At 41.9% G+C, this 24,876-nt stretch overlaps 1 protein-coding gene across 1 annotated transcript in view; it reads right to left on the bottom strand.

Annotated features, from left to right (window-relative positions):
* Nucleotides 1–24,876, bottom strand: part of cabin1 (calcineurin binding protein 1) — a 43,168-nt gene that overhangs the window by 15,198 nt on the left and 3,094 nt on the right. The window contains exons 8-31 of the mRNA XM_061072159.1: nt 24,639–24,788; nt 24,103–24,410; nt 23,801–23,978; nt 23,576–23,709; nt 23,274–23,491; nt 22,611–22,683; nt 22,200–22,387; nt 21,934–22,071; nt 21,500–21,688; nt 21,159–21,401; nt 20,893–21,046; nt 20,694–20,809; nt 20,334–20,495; nt 18,643–18,849; nt 17,709–17,854; nt 17,292–17,553; nt 16,866–17,036; nt 16,481–16,570; nt 15,427–15,587; nt 15,120–15,331; nt 12,836–12,901; nt 11,959–12,138; nt 11,018–11,403; nt 8,680–8,793 (exon numbers count right to left, since the gene is read on the bottom strand). Coding sequence (XP_060928142.1) covers nt 8,680–8,793; nt 11,018–11,403; nt 11,959–12,138; nt 12,836–12,901; nt 15,120–15,331; nt 15,427–15,587; nt 16,481–16,570; nt 16,866–17,036; nt 17,292–17,553; nt 17,709–17,854; nt 18,643–18,849; nt 20,334–20,495; nt 20,694–20,809; nt 20,893–21,046; nt 21,159–21,401; nt 21,500–21,688; nt 21,934–22,071; nt 22,200–22,387; nt 22,611–22,683; nt 23,274–23,491; nt 23,576–23,709; nt 23,801–23,978; nt 24,103–24,410; nt 24,639–24,788 — 4,246 coding nt within the window. The remainder of the gene's footprint in view (nt 1–8,679; nt 8,794–11,017; nt 11,404–11,958; nt 12,139–12,835; nt 12,902–15,119; nt 15,332–15,426; nt 15,588–16,480; nt 16,571–16,865; nt 17,037–17,291; nt 17,554–17,708; nt 17,855–18,642; nt 18,850–20,333; nt 20,496–20,693; nt 20,810–20,892; nt 21,047–21,158; nt 21,402–21,499; nt 21,689–21,933; nt 22,072–22,199; nt 22,388–22,610; nt 22,684–23,273; nt 23,492–23,575; nt 23,710–23,800; nt 23,979–24,102; nt 24,411–24,638; nt 24,789–24,876) is intronic.

Here is a 24,876-nt window from a genome sequence, read left to right as displayed (position 1 = left end):
TGTCCCTCAGACACATGGTTATTGCTGGATTTCTGCGATAACAGACAATAAAGCAAATGTAAAAAATCCGGAGTCACCTTATCATTACTCCCTTCACCACCTTCACCCTGTTCTGCACTCTGATTGGCTGGAGTTGTTGCCAATTGGAGTCGCCTACTTTAAATAAATTGTTTGGGCCTTCAGTTCTGGAGAGGACAGAGAGCAGGCTGTGAAAGGGGGAAGAAATGTAGCTTGGGGCCGCGGGTCAGAATCAAACCCGGGGCGCTAAGGATGAGGCACAGCTACGATGGAGCAGCAGACCAACCCAGAGTCTCAAACTTTACCAAAACATTGAGCAAGCAGGCCAAAATGGTGTCTGGGAGTTGCTGTCTGCATGTAACTGGCTTCACATCTGACTCGACCATGTAGCCAACAGGCTAATTGGTGTATTTCTGTAAGTTTATATTTTCATGGCTGTACTCTGCTGCCACTCCAAATGTTTAAAGGGCTATGGAGTGTATGACACACAGAAACAATTAACAGAAAGACATAAAAAAAGAGAAAATAGAAGGGAAATCAGGGTAATGTGAGTTCAAAGATGGCATTCAAAGAAGAAAGCCTTGAAGAGGGAATGGAGAGGCTGCAGGAGAGATCTTGCAGGCTGACTGACCATGTAGGAGCTGTTGAGTAGGAGGGGGTGGGTGGGTTTTCTCTAGGCACACATGATAGGCAGCCTCATTAGTGTTCAGCTCTGTCCAAGCAATGCTACAGACCAGCAGACTGGCTGCCAACAAACACAGTCCTCCTTTGCAGAGAGCACGAGGAGGTGTGTTTTTGATGGGTCTAGCTTTTTCAGCGAGCACATGTCCTCTCAGCAGGTGCAGCGAGGCAAGCTCCTGCGCTCTGAAGTTACTGAAGCGAGTGCAGATGGTAGCCTAGGCTGTGTAACGTCACAAAGCACATGGCACAGAGTACAGCCAAGGCCTCGGAAAAAACGTGGGTGAGACCAAACAAAGATGACCATATTGAGATGGAAGAACAAAAATGAGATGGCTCTACCAGCCGCTGAAGGCCCAGAGGAGGCCGCCGCTCCTTCTAAATAGACACCTCCAGAATGTTGGGTGATTTTCAAAGCCTTTGTAGAGGAAAACAGCAAGAGAGAAAACAAAACAAAACACATTCCTCAGGACAGACCTATACCTGACCATCTAAAATGGTCACAGAAAAAGCATGCTGCTTGTGTGTAATTCCAAGACTTCCCAGTAAAATCCTGAATCAAGGATCTAGTATTCTTTCTCAGTTCATGGAGGCTACTTTTTCTGAATAGTAATTTCATTAGATTTGTGAATATGCAGATTTTTCGTTAATTGTTAAAATGTTACAGGATCCAGCTTGTGGAATGATCCCGCTTCACACAGCCAGTGGTTATGAAGAACATGTAAATGGCTCTCTAGCTGCATGTGAAAAAAAGATTTTGTTATTATACGATGCAATCAGCCAGGGCTTGGGAAGGTTTTAACCTTTCAATGCACAGATTAACAAAAGTCTGATGAGAGGGTGGGCTATGCTCACTTAGAAAGACATCTCTAAAGCAGGAGAGCTGTTCTTCAACAAAAAAGCCATCCAACCACAGCAAATCTGTTTAGGGAAAGCAGAGCCATGGCTTTACACAGATTATGCTGTAGCACAACAGCTAAAGCAGATTTATAAGACTTTAACTGCAATGATTTTAAGCACCCCCCCCCTTTTTATGAGAGAAAATATGACCATTGCTTGATATCTGGAGCAACAGCTTTGGCACTGACATGGCCGATCAATCACAGACACAGACAGAAATTAAGATGCATAGTGAACCAGGAATGAAAAAGATGAATATATGATGAGAAAATGTACAAAATGAAAGTGATCTTTCCTTAAACTATTTTCAGGTCCAAAATAATGTATTTGTTTGTATGGTATGAGAAGAAATAATGAACAATTTATGGCCTTATTATAAAGTTCTTATCCCAATCAGACAATACATCCTAAAACTACATTTAAGTTTGAAAATGCACCAACTCTGCCACAGATACGCCTGTCATCCACACATCTGAAAATGCTGCTGGCCTGTTTTATGTTGAAACCTCCTGTGCAGCGTTTTGAAGTGGACGGGTTGAAACAGAGATGAAGTAAAATAGACACACAACTGCTTGCTGATTGACATGACCCACTTCCGGAAGAAAACAGGCAACATTAACCTCGGTTACCAGTGGAGAGTCCAACATGGATAATCAATTACAAGCATAGCTCAAATTTGTTGCCTTACTGCTTCTAGTTTGTAGCCTAGTTCTTTCTGCACAAAACAAAATGCTTCCAGCGTAAAAACCAGCCCGGACATGCCTTACCATTAACACTGGCATGCCCGCAAAGCGTTAGTATGGACGGGAATTCAAAATGAAAAAGAGCCAAAAAGCTTGTGTGGACAGAGATGGTTTTGGTTTGAAAATGCTCATTTCAAACAAAAATGTGGTATGATGTAGTCATATTAACTATTAAAAAAGAGCAACATGACGCGGAGACTGCTACAGGTTGCCAAAAAGGACCAGGAGCAACAGTGAACCAAAACAACATTCTGCCTGCTATTTGCAGGAAGAACCTTATCTTATCTGCTTCATCTACTCATGAATTCAAATGCATCAATGACAGGAAAGCCACAGGCCTATAATATTAACTGCAGGAAAGTTGTACAAACTGTGTGTCCATATGTCTAGTAGAAACCAGCAGTCACAACTGCATCTTAACAAACTACAATGTCAACATGTTACCAGTCAGACACAACTTTAGATTAACCATCAGCAAGAATTGGATAACTGTGAGTGCGACCAGCATCTGGCTGTTTCTACATTCTTCACTGTATTAGTGTGCATGACATGCAGACATTACAACTATTTGGAGGCAGTCCAGGTACGAAGCCAACTCTCACAGAATGATACAGGAACAATACTCACACCAAAATCAACACCAACTTTTCAGAAGGCGAGAGAGAAAGCCACTCACCATCACCAAAGAAAGCTACTCCACGACACCCGCGTTAGTATTTCTCTTGGACAGTTTTCCTGCTGGCGGCAGCGGCACCAGCAGCCTTAGCAGCGCCTCCACCCTGAGAGAGGTTCAGGCTCTGAGAGCAAAGGGTGGGCTGCATCTGGGTGCTAGGGCAGCGACAGCAGCAGGAGAGGAGAGGAGGGAAGCACAGCTGCACACGGTAGGACAGGAATAGAAGAAGAAGAAAGAAGAGGAGGAGGAGGAGAGGAAGAAGATGAGGGGGAGAATGGCAGCTGCCTGGAGAAGAGGAAGAGCAGCACTGGAGTCAGGGCCTATAAGCTCAGTATGCCACTGACGGACAAGCTCACTCGCTTCTCCCCTGCTTTCAAACACTGCCATCTCAAAACAAAAACACCCACGCACTCTATCTCCGCTCTCTCCTGACCCCAGCTTGCTGGAGTTGTCCCCCCCCCCCTTCTCTCTTGCCTTCTCTCTCTCACTATACACAGCACACAGCCAACCCTCCTAGGCCTCTGCCAGCCAATGGAGAGCGATCTGAGAAACTCCCGCCCATTAGTGCACACCCACACAATATACACACAAACAGAGGAGTGAGAGAGTAATGAGGAAACAGAGCGAGTGCAACAGAGAGGGGAGACATGAGCAGGGCGAATAAAAGCCAGGGGGAGGGGTGAAGCGTGATCGCCCTTAAGACTGAGCAACAGGAAAAGAACATGAGCGCAAAAAACTGGTTGAACAATCAACTCATCAAAATCAATGTGGTGGGAATGCATGAAGAGGACGGCACACCGATCTTGGAGGAGAACCATAAAAGGGAAAAAAGACAGGTTTGTATAAAAGTCTCCATTAACCAGAGAAAACCCAGACTGCAGAGCAGATACGCTTATGACAAGCACACACTCACACACACACACACACACACACACGGTATTTCCTCAGCCAGCAGATCAGTGACAGCAGCCCTCACCTTTCTCCTTTCCTCTATTTCAACTCTGCTCGTGTCTCTCCAGCTGGTCAACAGCACAAACATACTGAGAAAACACACCTTGTTTTTCCTGCTTCCTGTTTTGTTAGTGAGGAGAAAAAACCTGCTGAAAAATGTCAGGCTGTAAAGACCGCAGGGCAGGCAGTGAGAAGCATACTGAGAGCAAGGGTTACCCTTCAAGATGTTAACCAGAATCTACAAAATATTTTCATTGGACAAATACGCCTCCTCATATGACAAAAAATTCTAAAAACAAGGTTCTGGAGCTCCACCTACAGCAAATTGCACAGCTGAACACACAAAGGTTCAAGTCATACATCAAACCGAGGGAAGTAATGCAAGTGGAACTATTCCCCATGAGACCATTCTAACTTAATAAAACAAGACGCAGTGGCCTACCTATGGGCAAAGTAGCATTCAAGCAGTGGAATCAAACGTGAACGCTTGTTATGAATAGACAGTATCAGATCACAACACGTTCTGTGAAAACTTACATGACCAAGATGGGTTTATGTTTGTATTAAATGTATCAACAAGGACGTTTATTTTCTCTGGAGCTTTGCGGAGAGCAAACGAGTGAGTGGGTGGAGGAATATGTAAGCAAGAGTGTGTGCGTACGATGTGTGTCGGGTTGGGGCGGGGGCACAGGAAGGAGGTAACGCTGAGCCTGAGTGAACACACGGGAAACTCCACACGCTCCCTAAACTGCAGCTCTGAGCAGCTATACAAAGGCATAAATGAGCTAATGATTCCACTAAATAACCAATGACTTTATTGAAGCACAAGGTGATTTTGCAATTTGAGCGGTAGGATGCTCTGCTACATTGTCTTTATTATTTCAGGGGAAGATATACCTACATAGTATTTTAAAAAGTATCAAATAGCCAAAGCAGCATAGCAGAAACATTTTCAACCCATATCTGGAAATATTAACCTCACTTCATTTTGTCATTATGATTTTAATTTAAGTTTTTCTCTCCTCTTAATTTAAGAGTGTGGTCTTTGCGTGTGAGAGCAGGACTTGTTGATTCCACCATCAGATTTTGTGATGCTTTCACTCAAATCCCTGTGCTTGCATTCAAACAACCCCTGGAAACCTCGGCTCTCTGATCTCTCCCAATGCTCTTGGAATTTCTCCCCAACAAATAGAATGCCAGGTGTGCTGTTGACAAATGAAATTGTTCCGCCCTTGATCTGGCTTTAGTGCTGCTCCATGAATGTTCTGTTTTTGCTTCAAACACACTAACAGTAAGCTGGTGTAAACGTAATGAAGCAGTGGATGACTTAACACAATCACAACGGGCAATTACGTTAGTCAACAGTACACCTGGCATTCCAATGGTCAGGGAATTTAGACTTGAAGAAGAAAATTTGAGAGCTAACGTTACACGTGATTCACAGAAGAAGTGTGAGCACGAGGACAAGAATGAAGCTGGAGCACAGATAATCTGATGAAGCAAGTAAATATCTGAGTGCAAGTGCACAGCTTGCGCACAAGTAGAGTAAATCTAAGCACAAGAAGGGTATATTAGACTGCGCAGGGTTTTGAGTGAAAGCATTACAAAATTTGAATGTGAAATCAACAAGCATCGATCTCACACCCTGGAACCACACTAATGATAAGATAGATTAAAAAAAATAAAAATAAGCAACACTATATAGCCATTTTTAGACATTACCTCCACAGGAAGTGCAGAGAACTGGGTCCAGACTTTCTGCAGGGGTTGCCTTTTACACATGAACAATGCAGCAGGAGATTCTCCACTCAGATCCATCTCTTGCTGTGTTCTGACATTCACTCCTCCGAACTTTCTTCGGACTTTATACTAAAGGACCGGCAGGAGAAAGTCCTTAGAAACTCAGGAGGCTCCTCCTAGCCATCAGCATTCACACATACAGCCCCTCCAGAGAATGTCGGGGGGATATCTGGGGTTCAGTGTATGTCTGAAGCAGCTCATAACTATTATTAGTTTACTAATGGCTTAAGAGGGAGCTGATCGTCCTCGGGACGTAGCTGTGTCCACAACCACATCAATAAATGATGCAGCATAACCTCATATTTTATCTGCAGTATATAGGTTACTTAATGTAGGTCCCAGTTAATGTAACCCAGCCAAAGCAAGAGGGGAAAGTAGGGCATCATGACCTACATTAGGGAACTTACTATTCACTAACAGTCTCACTGAGGTGCACACTCAGCCGGCAGTCAAGTCTCCTTGGCTTCAAGGTGCCGTGTGATTTGTACCATATGTTGGACTCATATGGTCACTCTTTCACTGAAGAAATTACTGATATACAATGTTTGCATTTATGGAACTGATAAAGGTATAAGTTAGGCTCAAATGCAGCTGTCAGCTTGAAAGTGACCTGTCTGAAGTACACAATAATATGCTAACTTTAAGGCTTTTGGTTCAAAATCTACTTTTACCTGTAATAACAGTGACTTTATCCTTCCTTGATAAAAAAAAAAAACCCTAACCATGCATGGTAATAATGCAACTAGAATGGCAATGATAGAGTTCATAACTCCATCAAGGCTCAACAGTCCTCTTTAGAAACCACCTTAATTTCAATGAATCCAGACTTTAATTTAGAGTGTTTAAGAGAGTGACAAAAAAAATCCTGGCTCCACCCCTGGATCTGGACCCACACCAACGCATACTGTATCCTTCCAACCAGTTTTGAGGTTGAGTAGTAATTTTTGTAATCTTGTTAAAAAAGGAAATAAAAAGCGTAAAAAAAACAAAACAGATGAAAACATAACCAGAAATCCTTCATTGAGGTAACAACTGCCCTGCCCTCACAGACTTTTGGAAAACAGGCAGGGTTGATCAGCTTCTAGAAGGGTTTGCATTGTCCTATGGTGGAGAACAGTAAATCTCCAACAGTTGGTATGCCAGGGTGGCAGGTTTGCCTCCAGAAGGGGCTCTGTTAGAACCCAGCGGGAGCCAGAGCGCTGCAGAGCTCTCCTCCAGCTCAGACCAGGCCCACATCTCTTCTACAGTCTGTTAGAGGCCGGTTGGAGTCAGCGTTTGACCCTACATGTCCAAAATCATATGCACTCCCAAAATACACCCTGACATGTGGCTGATACAACGTCACAAACAAAAGTGAGCACATTTAGGTTCTGATGAATCACATGGAGCAAATGAAATACTAAGCCAATTTGTGCACACGTTGAAAATCACATTATATTTGCTTCAAGAGGAAAGAGGTAAATAAAGTAGACAACAAGCAAAGCAGATCACAGATGCAGAGTAATCTCCTCCACTGGAACCCAACAGAGGCCTAGAGAGGCTGATAATTCTATCTCACTCGGTGTGATTCAATTTATAGCAGCACTTGTGTCTTCTGATCTGTATTTAAGACTGAATTCTTGCATCTATCTGAATTATGTCAATAATATTTGAGGAAAAGCTTAAATCTAACAGTAGTGCACAAATTGTTCACGCTCAGCGATCATACAGACAGATCATTAGCCACCAGCATGTGGTCCTACATACATGTGGTCATGCCTCAGTGATATACAAACGAGTATATCTTGTATGCAATAAGGGAAAAAGATCCGGTTGAGATCACATTATTTCCAAACCTTCTAGCAGGTGTGAAATTGCTACATCTGTGCTTTGACAAGCAGCCGGAGGTGAGGCAGAGGTTTAAAAAGAACCAGTAGAATGACTTCAGTGTGAACACACTTACCCAGCAACCTGCACAGGTGATAGTGAGTTAGTCCAGAAGGAAAACGAACACGTACTGACCTGACAGCCCAGCACAGAAAGGTGCCATGTACCAAAGCCACAATGTTTCATACACTGTAAAATAAAAGATCACTTGTGGAAACACCTACTTAGTCATGTGATAGCTACTGAATTGTCTATCAAATAACCTTAGAATGGACCAGCATCCTTTTTAACTTTAAAAGGTGTATTGGTTCTTATCCAACACGGTTTTTGTCTCAACTGTGTTATGTTCTGTCTGTGTTAGGGAAACATGTTTCGACAAACCCCTGGCTCTGTCAATTTCACAGAGGCAATAGGTCAGTTTTGTTTATGGTTTTGCTATTGTTGTCATATTTGTGTCTCAAGCCTCGGTACGCATGTTGCTTGTTATATGACGTTTTATAAGGTTTGTTTTGCTTCAGCTATGAGAAAGATCCTTTCCATGAATGACGCATCTTCTTTTGGTATTGGGACTACTGCAGAAAATAAGGCAGATAAATTACGACAAATATATATATATATATATATATATACACACACACATATATATATATTTATATATGCATATATATATATACATATATATATATATATATATATATATATATATATATATATATATATATATATATATGTATATATGTGTGTCAATAAATAAATATGTTTTATTTGTTAATGTCCTTAAAAGGTCCTGCACTGTCATTACAAATATGAGCGTTGTTAAAAATGATACATTCATTTATCAGAAGATAGATTTTCACATGGCTGAATTTTATCACCTTTTCAGTTCTTTCGTAGTAAAAATTGTCAAGAGCTTGATTTTAGGCATCCTTGTACTGGAAGGCCAATAAATCCAGTGCCGACAGGTACCATCATTAAGTGATATGCGTGGTGACATAATGATATATGGAAAGCAGAAAAATAACATGATAAGTATGATGAACTCTGACTTACGTTGAACAGGTTTGTCTTGTTTCTTTCACAGAAAAGTCCTTGTGCTGGCATGTGCTTCAGCTGTTGCCATGGGACACTGCTTCCTAGCAACACATCTCTGGCCCACTGTAGGTTCTGTGTGGAAAAATAAATAAATAAAAAAAAAAAAAACACATTAAACCTTTTTCTATATATTACACAATAGAATCCCTAACGAGAAAACTACGGCGATACCCTCCTCCACTAGAATAGACTGACAGAAATGATAAAAACATTTTAGCGTACTGTATTTCATTTCTGTCAAGGGGAAAAAATAAGAAAATTATGCTCATTTGCAATCAGGAAAACGCAGACCTCTTTTCACAGCATGATGACTCACAAATCCGTAGCAGTGCCCTCTCTCAAAGGATAGCAAGCTCACAACACTTGATGTTATCTTCACCATTACTCCTCTAGCCTATAGCATGAAATCTCCAGCTCCCTCTCCCTCCATGTGTGGATGTGGGGATAAAGATGGCCAGTTGATGTGAGAGGAGCACTTCGTCTTGAGAATTAATGGGACACAGAGGCCTTACTTCTCAATGTTCAGGTGTCAACAAGATCACATCAAGTGACTCTTTCATCAAGTCACTGGCAGAAGGCAATTTGCTTTCAGCCAGGCACACTGCTGTGTCTTCACTGGAGGCTGACACTGAGGGAAACCTTACCAACTGTGTACGCCTCAATCAAAACTTACTCAATACTTCATTGAGCCTCAAGTAAATGATCATTCCAGGACTTTCAGAGCTTGTGACTGCTGAGAGAATTATTATAGACTAAAGAGAAATACTGATATTTTTTTTAGACACCACTTCTAAGAGCCATAAAAACCATGATGCTTCAAATAGGGAAATTTCAGGTCAAATGGGCAGACGGCAGAACAAAACATAAAAGAGCTGGGACGTCTCCATTGCCAAATCACCCCTATTCAGTCGATTTGTGGAGAAAATGCTTAATTTAAAAGGTTCGACAGAGTGCTGACAGAAGGATGCTACCACAGTAAAGCTCAACACAACCTCCCTGTGCCAAACTGGCTGAGAGAGCACTGCGCTACCACCCACACATACCTCTGCCCACAGAGTCTTATAGCCAACACAGGCTGTTTCAGAAACTCGTGTATCACTGTAGAGTTTTCCATAAGCGCCAGCTGTTCATTAGATGCCCGGAAATTAGAACATTTTCCAGACGACTCGTTTCACTATCAAATCACAGTTACTTTTAACAGCAAACTTTGACTCGATGAATGATTTTAGTCCTTGGACGTCTGCATATTAAGTTATCGGAGAGACACAAGCTGAGCAAACAGTCCCTTCCCACATCCTGTGATTGCCCAAGATTGTCAGACAAACACAGATTTTTTCATCACATATAGTACCAGTCAAAAGTTTGGACACACTTTCTCCTTCAATGGTTTTTCTTTATTTTTATTTCTTTCTATATTGCAGATTAATATTGAAGGAACACAAATGGAATTATGTAGTAAATAAGGTAGTCAAGGTAAACAAGGTATATGGTAAACCTTATGAAGCTGATTGAAAGAATGCTAAGAGTATGCAAAGCTGTCATCAAAGCAAAAGGTGTCTTCTTTGAAGAATCTTAAATATAAACATATTCTGGTTTGTTGAGCATTTTTTGTGTTCGTACATAGTTTGGATGTCTTCAATATTAATCTGCAATGTAGAATTAAAGAAAAATAAAGAAAAAACATTGAATGAGAAGGTGTGTCCAAAATTTTGACTGGTACTTTAAATGTTTTTGATCTCTACTCAGTGTTTTTACCGGGTTTTAATCATCTTGTTTTGGAGAGAAGATGTCGGCGGATAATTTATCTCACAGTGAAAACCTTCTCAATGAGGAACAGATTCCCAGGAATCCTAACATAGAAACAGGCTGAGCTAATGTTAGCAGCAGCTCTGCTAACAGTCCATAGATGTTTATCATGAAAGGAAGTATTCTGCAAATTTAAATGCAGTTTATTACCACCTTCACATTATTTAAATACTAAGAAAAGCATAAAAAATGTGTAGCCATTGAACGAGTAAAAAACCCTGAGATCTTACAGATCTACCAAAAAAAACAAGAAAGAAATATGGCCACAACAGGCTATGCTTGATAGTCAATGCAAAGGTAAGTGTTACTTCTGGCGGAAAATGTATAGAATTTTCAGTGAGATTCATCATCTGTAAAAGTCACCATTATTGGTAGAAGGCAGAAGACTGATTAAAGGTCCCATACACCTATAATGACTTTATATATGACCTGACCTTTGAAATTCAATGAGAATGAACTATAACTAGCAGTTCACAGGGGATGGACAGACCTGATGCGTCTTGCTGCTGGAGTAGAAGAAGGCCAGGCGATACAGACTCTTGTAATGCTGAGGGAAGCGGCTGAGGCAGAGGAAGAGAGAACGGACGCACATTTCCACCAGCATCTTCCTCTGGTCGTTGCGTTCTGTGGGAAGGGCCTTGGGCACCTCGATCACCTCAGGGGGGAGCTCCGGCTTCCTCTTCCCCTCGCTGGCTGGGGTCTGAGGAGTGGCCTGTTGAGAGGCGGCTGGCTTTGGAGGTGTGGCTGGGACAGGAAGCGGATGAGGACAAGGGTCCGCAGAGACCTTGGGGGCTGAGAGCTCAGGGATTGTCACCACCACAGCTTCTACGATAACTTTTTCTTCGGTCTGGATGCCAGTTTGCTCTCCACGTGATGCTGAAGTGAGGTTAGAATTAAATTTAAGATTTGAGGACAGACAGAAAGACAAACAAACATCCACTGAACTCCTGATAATTATGTGGAGGGGCTGGTTGCAACAACGCAAATGACCGAGTCGATTGCCACGAAACCGTTTCCAGAGTTGTTCCTGCCAGCCCCTTTGTTAAAACTCTGGACAATGTCCAAATGAGTCAATGGAAGAATACAGCAGAAGATTGTCCGGAGGATTCAAGGCGAGCGAGAGGATGCGATTATGACATTTCACACATGGATGCAAAAAACAGACCAAAATTATATCTCAGGGATCAGATTCAAAAGCTTTTGTCTATGAGGGTAGTCTGTAAACTCGCTGAGAATAAACTGTCAATATTTTAAAAGTCTGTCATGGAAAATCTGTTTCTGTGTTTTATTAATGTGGAGCCCTTTCACATCATTTCTGACCATTTAATTTAGTGCAGATTGTCATAGAGATCAATTACACTGAGCAAAAACAATGCAACTGTGCAGGTAAACACAACCAGACTATGTTCCATCCTTTAAATCCCTCTATACCTGTGTCCTCAGACGTATGCTGTCCATCCTTCACAGTGGTCGGACTCTCAGACAATAATGGGCCAACTTTCCCAGAGGCCGGTTTGTGGCTGCTGTCCTGCGAGCTGGTGGGATCTGTGAAAGCATCCTGGGTGGAGTTGGAGTCAGAGAGCAACACCACCTCACTGTCCTGACTTCGCTCTGTCAAAACAAAAGACAACATGGGTCATGCTGCCAATAACATGGCTGCAGATAAGAGACAAAATAACCTTAAAATGTGGAATATTGTGAATAAAAACATAGAAAATTCTTGTCAACGTGTGACTATTTTTAAGAAATGGATTAAACTGTAATTTCAGGTTTGATATCCTTAAATAAATTTGAATCCAGGATAACAAACACTAGCATTCTGTGTGGGCCTATTCCAAGTGAAAAATTCCCAGTTGCAGTGCGTGTGTGTATGTGCATGTGAGTGGGCTGGGGTAGAGGGGCGAGTACAGTAGGTTGTGAGCCACAAATCCTTATTAGTGCATTACTAATGACTCAGTGTTGTGAAGGAAATCTGATTTGTTTTTGTAAATGGTCCAAAAATCTAAATGCCAGCATTCCTCTTAATTGCCGTGCTGTGCAGCATCAGCAAAAAATAAAGAGTCTCTGGCAGGATTTGAAAATAACAGAATCAACGGGGCAACAAGCTTTTGCTTTTTCAGAGAATAATACACACATGGGACTTTCCACAAGATTCACAAGCATGAGTTCACAGCAAAGAAACTATGGTACTGTAAGATTTGTGTAAAACTGGCAGCTGTGTATTCAGTGTTCGTTCTAAGAGAATACACTTTCTTTTGGATCACAAAGCATAGCCTCTAAAGAGTCTGGTGGGTTTGAAGATCAGTACCATTCAGGGAAGCCAGCCACATTGAAGACCTGGGCAGGCAGTAATCATGGTCAAACTCTGGTGAGGCTGTTGGAGATATGGGGAGCTGGTTTTAAAATATATTCAAGCAAAACTGCACCTCCAAACTTATTTAAAGAAATTAGCAATTGCCTGCAGTACAGATTTAATGCCACTCCCTTAAAACTGTAGGACTTAATTCAGACAGACATTTCTTTCTGTGAGACCACACAAAATGTGCAGTGAGTTAAGTTATCATTCCGAAGGTCTTCAGCTCAGTTTGTACAACAATCAACATCAGCATCCCGGCAGCCTGCAAATTAAGATCATACTCTGGGATATGATCAGTGAATACAAAGTTGAGCTGCTTCTTCTTTTGGCCACATTTTTCTTTTCTCAAATTAAGAAATAATATAAAAACCATGGTAAAAATAAATTGCAGATGATGATGAGTTATAAAATAAGGGTTTTTGCTAATATAAATAAATATAAATGCATGTCTGAATCTGGCCCTACAGTATAACCACCATGATGTGCTTTAAGCAGGACTCCAGCCAGAGAGATTAGACACCAACAAGCAAACATGTGCATGGTGGGTATTTCCTTACTGCAGTCGTAAGCCGATGACAGGCCAGCCACATTCCTGACTTGACATTTTCCCACTAATTGGCCATAATTGGAAATCACACGCAATTAGTGGAAAGTAGCAAACACATGATTCAGACGAGATTTTGGAACATCTCAGGGGAGTTTTGACTTTTTCGTCAAATGAGGACCGCACCAAAGTCAGATAGAAGTAGACCACATGATACACCAGAGAATTTAGTGGATTGTGACTGAGGACTGACGTCGTCCAGTCGTGAAGACATTCACCCCATTAGAACTACATGCATATAAATGGCAAAGCAGGTGGTAAAAAGCAAGCAGGCAAAGAGGTAGCAGGCAGGTAGGCAGGTAGGCATAGGAAGGAATCTGGAGAGGGTGACAAAACTGGCAACATGGGCAATATGGCTGCGTTATTTGCACATTCAAGCTAAATATGACAAATAGGGTACGGGACGGATGTCACTGGAAATAAGGGTCAGCACTTATGTTCTCCACACAGCATTATGATTATGTGGAGCTCCTTTTGGTTAATTTCTGACATCCTGATTAAACTCAAGCTCAAACATACTTAAATGTTCAAACAGCGACAGTTATGACTTGAACACTTCTAGAACAACGGCTTACATAAAAGACAGTTAATGTGCATGAATCAAACAAGCCAGACTTAATGTTCTTTCTACCCTGTGTACTGGATGTACATCACCGAAAGCAATCATGTGCATCCAGCAAATTACTGCATGCAGTTATCAAATCCGATTCTAAGACAAAAACACAAATTTAATATTTTCATATCTTATTATACTTTTTCACTGACAAGTGTAGTGTGCTTTATATTTTTATTTCTCATTAATTTTGAATGTTAAATGTTTGTTTCTGTGTTATTTCATTCCATGATCTTATTTGCCTTAATCCTGAAATGTTTCAATCCTGTTGCAACCAGGTAATGCAGTGACTGTGAGAAGTGCTGTATAAATAAAGTGAATTATTATCGTTATTATCATTTTGCTGATTAATTTGTAAACAATGTAACTGACACTTGACAATTATTAGGAAAAGACTCCTGATTAGCACCTGGACTCTTTGAAAATGCAAACCACTAACTTTTTTACTTTTTTGGTGTGACACTAAATCTAGATTAGCTAATTAAGACTAAAACAAAAACACACAAGCCCCCAAACTGCACAAATCCACATGAGGTTATAGGGAAGTTAGAACAAAGCAACAAGTGTGAAATAAGGAGAGGAAAGGTGATTGGTAAGGAAAGAAAATATGACCAGCAACAAAGCAGAACAGAAAGAAATGGATGTCACACACACACACACACACACACACACACACACACACACACACACACACACACACACACACACACACACACACACACACACACACACACACACACACACACACACACACACACACACACACACCAAAATTTGTAATCTTTTTGTGCAAACATTGCGGTTTTCTCAGGCATAGCAACTTAGTCAAATAATCAGTAGCCATATTGCCCATTTCACCACATCCCAATCACCCGGTGCACGGGGATCATCGGAACTGAAAGGGAAGCCATTAAGCATGGTGGTTAACGATTGGAGCGCTCCCCGGTGGGCTTCCTGTCCCACTGCAGAGAGATCAAAAAGCCCAACCCCAGAGACAGTGTCTAGGACTTGGACTGTACCATCAGCCTGCTGCTCCTCATGCCGCTGCTGCTGCCACTGCTGCCGTCGAAGTGTTTTGCGTTTGGCGTAATCGTGGTCAAACGGCGTGGCCACGAAAGGAGGGCATGCCAGACCTGGGGTGGCAGCTGATGGGGGGGAGGAGCGGAGGACGTTCCCTATACCAACTGAAGAGCAGTTAAAGTCTTCATCCATCATGGAGGGGGGTTTCTCCCTGGAATGAACCGAGAAGAATGTTGATTATGAATATTTGGCCATAAAATCAAATTGTTATCATAACTCTTGCTAGGTTATAACTATAAACCTTACTTTTCATTGGACCTCGGCATGCTTGGCATACTCTTCTCTTCCGCCCTTGCAAACGGCCCTGTAGCTGCCTCGACCAGCAAATTGAACAAATGCTCATGTTCCAGATCAGGCTTCAGAGCCTCTAGTAGTTTTAGAATGGTGGCGCCCAAACGGAAATGCAGCTAGAGGAAAGAAGTTAGAAATTAAAAGGTTTAATGGTTCACAGTTATGTTGACAATGTTGGTCAGTATGAATGCTTTTAGACACTCATCTACAAGCCCATGCTTAGACCTGGTATCAACATCCATTCTGAGTAATCTGATCACAAGTGGTCAGCACTAGGTTGCAGGTTGGAATGTACCAAAATGCTTCCTGAGATTTGATCACCATATTTAGAGGTGGTCTGGGACACACATTCTTTTTGCTATGTGAACGCATATATGAAGGACCTCCTATTCAGCTGACGTCCTCTGACCCGCTGCATCTTTTAATGCATTGTCCAATGTTTAAAGCCCCCCGCTACAATATAAACTCTGATCACCCCATAATAATAAATATGTGGGGAAGTGGTCACAGTAAACACATTTTAATGCCAGTTGTGAACAGAAACTTAGCGCTGTCCACTTGATTGGATCTCTCAGTACGGACGTCAAGTATGCCGATGGAGGGTGAGTGAAGTGTTTGAGTTCACAAAATACTTCTCAGGGGTGAACTTTGTTAGAGCAGGATCTGCAACCGTCGACATTCATAGTACTCGTAGAAAGATATCAGAGGAATTTAGGCTTCAAACGGGGTTGCAGACACTAAGATTACACCACATGAGCAGTATGGAGGATTGTTGTGTTTTTTCTGTTGTTTTATCACGTCTGAAGTCTAAGTCAATTGAATTGGATTCTGCTGCAACAAAGTTTACCCCTGAAACTCCTAAAGTGGTGGTCCACCCCTCCATCCCTCCATCCGCATAGTGGTGAGTAGATAATCAGTGATTTTTGGCAAACTATCCCTTTGACAAGGCCAAAGTGACCAGACATCTTGTAACTAGATACTATTTGAGCTCCAGCCACAGGTAACTTACCTCCAAGGCCTCCATGGCCAGGTCAGGAGGATTATGGTAATGGATTTTGCGGGGGTACCTGGCAGCTTCTTCATGCAGATAGTGCGCTGCCTATGAATACAAACAGAAGGGTGTCAATAATTAAACACAGTCATCTGGTGATATTAATTCAATATAGGCCAGTTAACTGGAACGAACAACAGAGCTATGACTAAGTGATCTTTGCTCCCATAGGCGCATTATTAAGCCTTTAAAACAGGATTCAGTCAACATACTTAGAAACTGACAGATTGTCGCTGCTTCCAAATTAAATGATCACCTCAGAATCAACATTCATTATCTAACATAAACTGCTGATTGAGCTACTTTGATAAATGTGTCGCCTGAAGTCTCCACAACTGTTTACCTTATTATAAAGCTGCAGATATTCCACCGGAGGCTGTTTGCGTTTCTCTGCTATTTTCCCGAGCATGTAGTGAATGAGCCACTCTTCTTCATCACTGTCACCCTCACAACGGGAAGCACCCTGGAAACACTGGGACGCCGTCTCCAACATGGAGTCTCTCCTTTCTTCCATCTGGAACAACACACACACAAACACAGACACAAGCACACACACAAAGTGAAGCCTTCATGAGTAATTTAGCTCAAGGCGAGAGTTTAATTGACTCTACAAGAAATTCACATAAATAACAAGCAAAAGTGACAGGATGTGACATCTGTTCAGCCTACATGGAAAATCTAACAATAAGAAAAAGCTGAGTTAACATAAATTAACAGGGAATGTAGACAAGCAACAATGTATCTCGGCTCGTGTTAACATGCGTCTCACCTGTTTAACCACGTCTGGGGGGAGCTCATTGCGCCACTGCTTGAGCTGCCGCGAAGCAAACGAATGCAGAGAATATGATATGGTGCCATACTCGATCCACAGGGACAGGTTGGAGCGGTCTATCTCGAGGGCCCTCTTAAAGCAGCTAAGCACAGCCTGAGAGTGTTTCCATATGGGAATGTCGCTTTTCAGCTCGTTAGAGTTGAGCTTGTCCTGGATACGACTGGCTCTAGCTAAAGCCATACCTGCCCAGGAGTCAAACCTGATGAGGAAAGAAAGACACACAGCTGTATCAAAAGTCACTGTGGTTGATGTGCTAGTGTGAAACACAAGAAAGCCCTCAACCCTTGTATTTATTTGCTAATATTCACAATATAATTTGACAAGCATTGACACTGGTGTAGATGAATGGGTTACCTGTTGGGACACACACAGATGTCGTGCATATAGAACTTGATGGCCTTGGACTGCTCCTTGTTCTTGAAATGGTAATCAGCCAGCAGGTAGTAGATCTCATCAATGATTGCAGGCGCTGGGACGCTGCCTTCAGGAAGGCATGGGACCTTGAAGCAAAGAAAAAAATCGTCATGATTTTAAGTACAAATTTGCAAATGAAATTTAGGGTGAAATAAGTCAAGCAAAACGTAAACTAGAATTAACAGCTCATGGGCATATGCAAATGCTAATAAGTCACGTTAACATCCATGTCAGTTTAGACTCGTAATATATGAAGAGAGACATTCAAATTTCAATATTCTGTTAAAAACATAAACATGCATTTTGAGTTATGAGCAAAAACATTGTGAGGGGCCTAACATTTCGTCAAATTTAATATTTCTCCCAAATTTGAAGGAATTCCCTTAAGGCTTCATACCTGATATGTCACATGAACAAGAAAGGGATGGATAGAGAGACGAACATATGACCAACGTGGTGGAATCAGGAATTAAGATAAAGGAAGATACAAAAATTGTTGATCACGATGATCAACAATGTGATTACTGTCAGTGGTCGGCCCAAGCGTAACGTGGGTACATTCTAGTGGCGCAACGTGGTGTTTTAACTCCGGTGTTGCATGGATGTGAGTTCAACAGGTTGTTATGGTGATCGGCTCTGTGGGTGGGTATTTGGAGAGGTTATTTTTGCTGTGTTATCGAATGAGGTATTCTGAATCATGGAAAATGTCATGGTTCCGGTATAAACTACCAAATTTTTGGTATCGTAAAATCCCCAGTGCAGACATATGGGCACCGGCCATGGCTGGCGCAGAGGCTTGGAAACAGCCTGAACTAAGGAAACTGTATGTGACTCATTTGTGCTCCTCACATTCAGTGTGAACCCAGAGACTGACCTTTTCCGTCATGCCCTCAATGTAGGCTGCCACTTCATCCATGGTGAGGATGGGAGTGTCACTTGGGGGTGTGATGCCAGTGAACCTCCTCAGCAGATTAGCCAACTCTGCAGACACTGTGCTTGTCTTATAGCTGTCGAACTCAGGCAGTGTCTTTGGTTTTAAATACTGGAACATGAAGAGAGCGTCACTCCACAGCAGGTCAACCTGCAAAACAAGAAATGTTAGAGTCATGCATTGTGTAAGTGTGTGAGTACCCACAGAGCCAGAGCCAAAGACTGGTAACAAGGTCTCCTAAGGACTCTCTAGCACTCTGGTATTGCATAATAATGCATAACTCGGAATGTCTTCTAAATGCAATGGCACTCGGCTATGGGAATGACACCCTCCTGGTGGCAAGACACATACATTACAAAAATATAGAGACCAATGGCTGTAGCCACAAAGCTTCCTACTACAACAAGTCACTCTACTGGTTTAATTCTCATAATCTTAAATGTGTTAATTTTAGATCTAACCTAGCTGTTCAAAGAATAATTTGAGAAATAGCTCTTTAAGTTAACAAATTCTAGATTGACAAAACAATTTTGTTCTTAGCAGAAAAGAAAAGGCTCCAGAAGGCAGATAAAGAAGAAACAGTACATAAACAGGGAGAGAATAAATGACTGCAAATGTTGTTTGTGGTGTATGTGAATGTGTTCACATTTCTCACTCAGTAAATGAATGCTGTTATACCATTACTGCAATTTCACAGCCTCAATTTGTTTCAATGACACCAGACATGTGCACTGTGCAAGCCAACAAAACAACACTAATGGAAAAAGCAGACTTCCTCTGCGTTATGAGGCTTAATGAGGGCAAATGTGTGCGTCATCAACAGTTTGCTCTAGTTGAAACACCATTTATGTAGGTTTGTCACCAAATGATAGAAATTATGAATAACACAAAGCCATTATCATCACCTCTTTATTGCTGCTCCATTGTTTGGATAGAATGTAAAAATCTGTTCAGCCGCATCTGGAGTTTCTTGTTTTACATTTTCAAATAAATAATATATTGAATAAAAAATGGGCCAAGCAAGCTCAGCTGGGAAGGACTTTTGTGCTCTACAACTAATTTGAATAACGTCTGAATGGCAGAGGGACCTTCACTTCCAAAAATGCCGCACAATGGGGTCCGCAGTTTGCCTTTCACATATGAGGAACATCAGAAGGACCTAACGTCTGAACTCCACTGCACAGGTCACAGCTTTTGTTTACAGCAAAAGAGCACCAATGGTTGCCCTTACGAACCAAAACTCCTGTTTCTCATCGTCTTTCCAAATTCACATCTTCTTTGGTGTCTCTACGTGTATGGCACCTCTTTTTCATCCTGAGATAATTGTTGTCTTTTTCTTTTTGCAGTTTTGCATTTGTCGTGTGCTGTAAACATCATCAACGAGCCAACTTGCTTGCGGTGAATCCTCTGTATAATATCCTACTGCATTCTCACTCAGATACTATCCAGAGTTTTAATTAGGGGTCTGGCAGGAGACACGAACGCATACATTTGCATTCTAACATACAGCCCCTTTAATTTCAAGGGCCTATCCGGAGTTCAGTGCATGTCTGAAAGCAGCTTTAATTAGTGAAATAAGGTGACACGACAAGACACGGTGACAAGTGCTTTAGAGAAGCATCAGAGAATCTGACCTGTGGAGATGTGTGATCCTCCAGGTAGCGGGCCTTGCTCTTCTTACTGGGGTAGGCAAAGAGGCAGAAGAAACACTGCTCCAATGCCATCTCCAACTCCTCTTTGTACGGATGAGAGCCAACGCTGGAAGAGGCTGCAAACTCTTTTTCCAAAACTCGAAGCTGCAACAATATAAGAGTAACGCTCTAAGTGTGAAAATGGTCTAACTGAGTGTAAATGTAAATGATTAAAAGCAATGCATAGCATATGGAATAATTGCTATTCTTCAAATTAAAAAGGCATTAATGAAGGCTGTACATTCACATATCACCTTCATCAGAATACAGTATTTGCAGAGAGAATTCGACAAACAAACTTACAAAGAACTTGAGGAGGGCACCGTCTGAGCTGCAGCACATGGAGCGACGGCCCAGATACTCATGGGCTGTGTTTAGAAGCATCAGGGAGGAGGGCAGCATAGGAGTGTCTGAGTCATCTGAAAATGAGACTTGATAAGGTCACTCACTGCAACAACTATCATGGTAAAAAAACGCCAAGGGAAAACTGAAGTAAACAAACCTTCATCATCCCCTACAGACATATGCTGTCTGAGCATACAGTCAAACGCAGCCTCCTCGTGTTTGATAATGCGATACAGCGTAATCCACGGGAGAACCGAGAAGAAATAAGGCTCCTTGGGATCGTCGGATGTGCTCATGCTGAGATCAATCAGCTGAAAACACAACACCAACCACACAATCAATAACATTCCAAAAAGGCCTCTGATAGTATCAGTTTAACGGTTTCTTAATGAAACCCAATGTTGCCTTTAGCTCTCCCCTGACCTGAATTAGGTTGTTTGCCAGACGAGCCATGCTAGAGAATCGGGGGACGTTGCTGAGCAGCTCGGAGTCTTTAGTGAAGCAGAGCTCGATGCCGTCCAGCAGGGTTCCAATGGTGCTGACCCACTCCTCCTTACTTGGGGGAGAGGGGTTTGAGGCAGAGTTGAGCTGCTGCAGAGCTTCGTTCAGAGCCAGATCGCTGCACTCCAAACACTGCTGGTAGTCCTGCAGCTTCAACAGAGAATTCTAGGACAGAAAATTTAATTTCAGAAAATGAAATGTGTCAAACATCTCACATTTCAAAACATATACAGGCTCATTAGTATTGTTTAAGCCTATCTAACCTGCAGTAGCATTAGCTGAGCAGGCCGCTCTGGTGCTGAGCTCACAAACTCCAGAGGTTTGCTCCTGCTGCCATAATTAAGAGTGGGCTGCAGCAGACGCACAACAGACTCAAAGTCTGCAGACTCGAAAAGCCGCTGGATCTCTTCCAAAGACTGACAACGCTCCAGAGACTTCAACCTCTTGTCGATCTGTTGGAAAGGAAAGAGAAAAAACTAAATTCAACCAACCGGCAAACCAGCTAGAAACCCTTGTTAACTTGCCAATGGTTGATTTTTTATGAAGATTTAAATTAAAAACAGGTCATATAGAATCAATCAGATTAGTTGTGTTGTGTATTGGTAGCATATTAAAAAAAATTCACACCTTGTAATACATTTCTATTATTTGTATATTTTACACAATTCTAAATGTTTGAAGTAAAGGTAACACCAACCTCCTCCACAGAGATCGCCGCATCTACACGTAGGTTAGGCAAGTTGATGGTGTAATTTTTCTGTTCAGGGGACTTAGGTTTGCTCTGCAACAGCCCTGTACACACATCATAGCTCTCCAGTGCCAACTCCATGTCTCCCTGACAAAGAAAAAGACAGACAGACTCGGTGAGCTAGGTGGTAAAATCCCATGAAATAATAATACATGTAAAAAAAAAAAGGCAACCAAAACAATTTAAAATAAAAGAACGAAGGAGAGAGACTGTACCTCTAGAGCTAAGAATCGTGCCTTGAGCCAGTAGACCCGCACCATGACATCCAGCCAGTCGTTCTCAAACAGGTCTCTTTGGGACGAACCCAAGGCCAGAAGCAATAAATCACTCTGGAAGTGCTGTCCAGGGAATTCTGAGTCAGCTGTGTCACTGCCAGGACCAAGGCTGCTTCTTCTTGGAGAGACTGAATAAGTGGGAAAGGTATAATAATGAGTCAAGTGTAAACATGCTATTCTCTACAAGTGACCTTCTACTATTTAACACATTCTGTACATTATTGTGTTTAATGATGTAATCAGTCTCCACCCTTAAATCTGTTGCTTCAAAATATTGTGGCATAGTACTTTACTATATTCCATCACTCAACAATGCTGTTTCAGTAAATCAGGAAAGATGAGGGTATTTACCATTCTTGCCTTTCTTGTGTAACCATTGCTCCAACTGCAACTCCATACAAGCCAGACTCATCGCCAACATTTCCTATACATGTGGCAGATAAACATTTATTAGAGGTGATTGAGGGTAAAGCATATGAGGCCATTTACAATGAACAGCTGTACTTACAATGTTATCGGTCCAAATTAAGAACATTTTAAATTTTGATTAGACCCTGGAGGCCACAGGCTGTTCTAACTCTGGGTCCAGAGTGAGTCCAGAAATGTTTAAATTTTAACAAACAAAAAAAATCTTATCTTTGGGAATAATGGCAACAAAGAAACATTCACAAAAAACCCCCAATAAATAATAATCAATAAATGTTTCTATTTACAAAACTTTGTTATACCCAGAGTAAAACAGTTAGGAGAAGAAAAGAGATCGACAGGGAAAAATAAAACCACATCTAAAAGTGAGTTTTTAAAATAGACTTAAAAGCATTTGACAAGCTTTTTGTAATATAATCTGGAATTTAGAAAAGTAGGTAAAGACTTGCCAGAAGATGTAAGGCTGTGCCCTGACACTATTCTACATATTGCAGCCAGTGATATGTTCTGTCTTGTGAGTCTCTGAATTAAATGAAAACAATGTCAAATCACATTTGACCAAGAAATTTGTGTTTTCTTGTTGTTTACCATGATGTGTTGGTTGCTGCAGTCCCGGAGCAAAGGGTTAGGCAGACCGCTGCTGTGCTTCCTCCAGGTCTGATAGACTTCCAGCACCACAGACGTCAGCCCCCGAGGCCACTCCTTCAGGAACTTCTGACCCGCTGCTTTCAGGTAGCGCATCATCAGCTCCAGTATACCACCATTGCTCATATTGTTGAGCAGGAAGTTGTGGACATCTTGTTGCTCTACAAATAAGAAAACACACTTTTTCAATATGACAAACAGAACAACAGTGTATTGTAAATACTTAAACATGATGCACTTCATACCAGATTCCATGTATTCAATTGAGTCTACAGGCAGGCAACTCCCATGTAGAGGCTGTTTGTCCTCCTTCCCATCACACTGTGGCTCCAGATTACTCATGCTCTCATCATCGTTATCAGGATCAAACTTCTTTAGCCTAAGACAAATCAGTCAAACAGCATTTGAATCTCAATGACTGTGTTGATCTATGTATTCATAGAGTATGTCTTAAGTTTAGTGTGATTTACCTGGAAGGAAGATATTTAAAAAGCAGTTCCTGAAAATCAATCTTCTCCTCCTTCTTGCATTTTGTGTTCCGCACACGTGCTGAGCGTCGCTTGGCCGTCTCTCCGCTATCTTCAATCGCACGCTTCCTTTTTGGCGCTTTCTTCACTTTATCTGTCATTGAAACGTCTATGGCTGTAGCTGTGAACACACAGTAGGATAAAAAATAAATATTGTGACAGTAACTGCTAAAAAAAAAAGTGTATAAATACTTATCATATAAAAAGCAAAAAGAGACTTTAATGTATATTAGTGAACAACTCACCAACAATATGAGCAGAAGTGGTGATCTCCACTGTGGTCTGACTGGGGGCAATCTGAGGCTGCATGCCGGGCTGGGGTAGCATTACTGGCTCAGAGAGAATGACTGGCGGCAGGGATGAGCTGGGACTGCTGCTCAGCACCGTGGTTTGGCCCATAGTAACAGGACTGCTGGGTTGGGGGAGGTTCTGGAGGAAGTTCGGGTCCGAGTACTCTGACAAGTCGATCCTGCGGCCGAGACTCGGACGTGGTGACTCACATGTGGTCTGATGTCTGTACATTGCAAGAAGGCTTTCACCCAAATGCTTCCATCTGAAATTTAAAAAAACAACAGGTTGTTGATATTAGGTGAAACCAGATATTGCAACCCTCAGAAGTAAAAGTTAGGAAGGGTTTTGAAAATTGTCTATCATCGGTTGCTACACAATTTGTTTATAGTAAACAATCACTAACAGTGATCATTCTGGCCCGGGCCTAACAGGATCACTATAAGAGGTGTCTTAATGAACAGTTACAGGAACATAACAGCACAGCACTCACGAGAGGCACCGGATGGGCTGAATCAGGACAAGGTCGGGTTTAGGTTCACAGTGAGAAAGAGCCTGTCTGCGTTTCCGTATCTCCAGGGCCTCTTCCACAATGGATTTGCGCTCCTCTTCCTCCACATCCACATAGTGAATGGACATATCGCTGCAAACAACCCACACCATAGCACAGAGTTCCGTCAGTGATGTGAAATGATGGGGTAACCTGCAGCTAGAACACATTCTAAACAGAT

Source organism: Limanda limanda, chromosome 5 (genome assembly GCF_963576545.1).
Source record: "Limanda limanda chromosome 5, fLimLim1.1, whole genome shotgun sequence".
NCBI classification, from domain to species: Eukaryota; Metazoa; Chordata; class Actinopteri; order Pleuronectiformes; family Pleuronectidae; genus Limanda; species Limanda limanda.
This window is presented reverse-complemented; position numbering and strand designations above follow the sequence as displayed.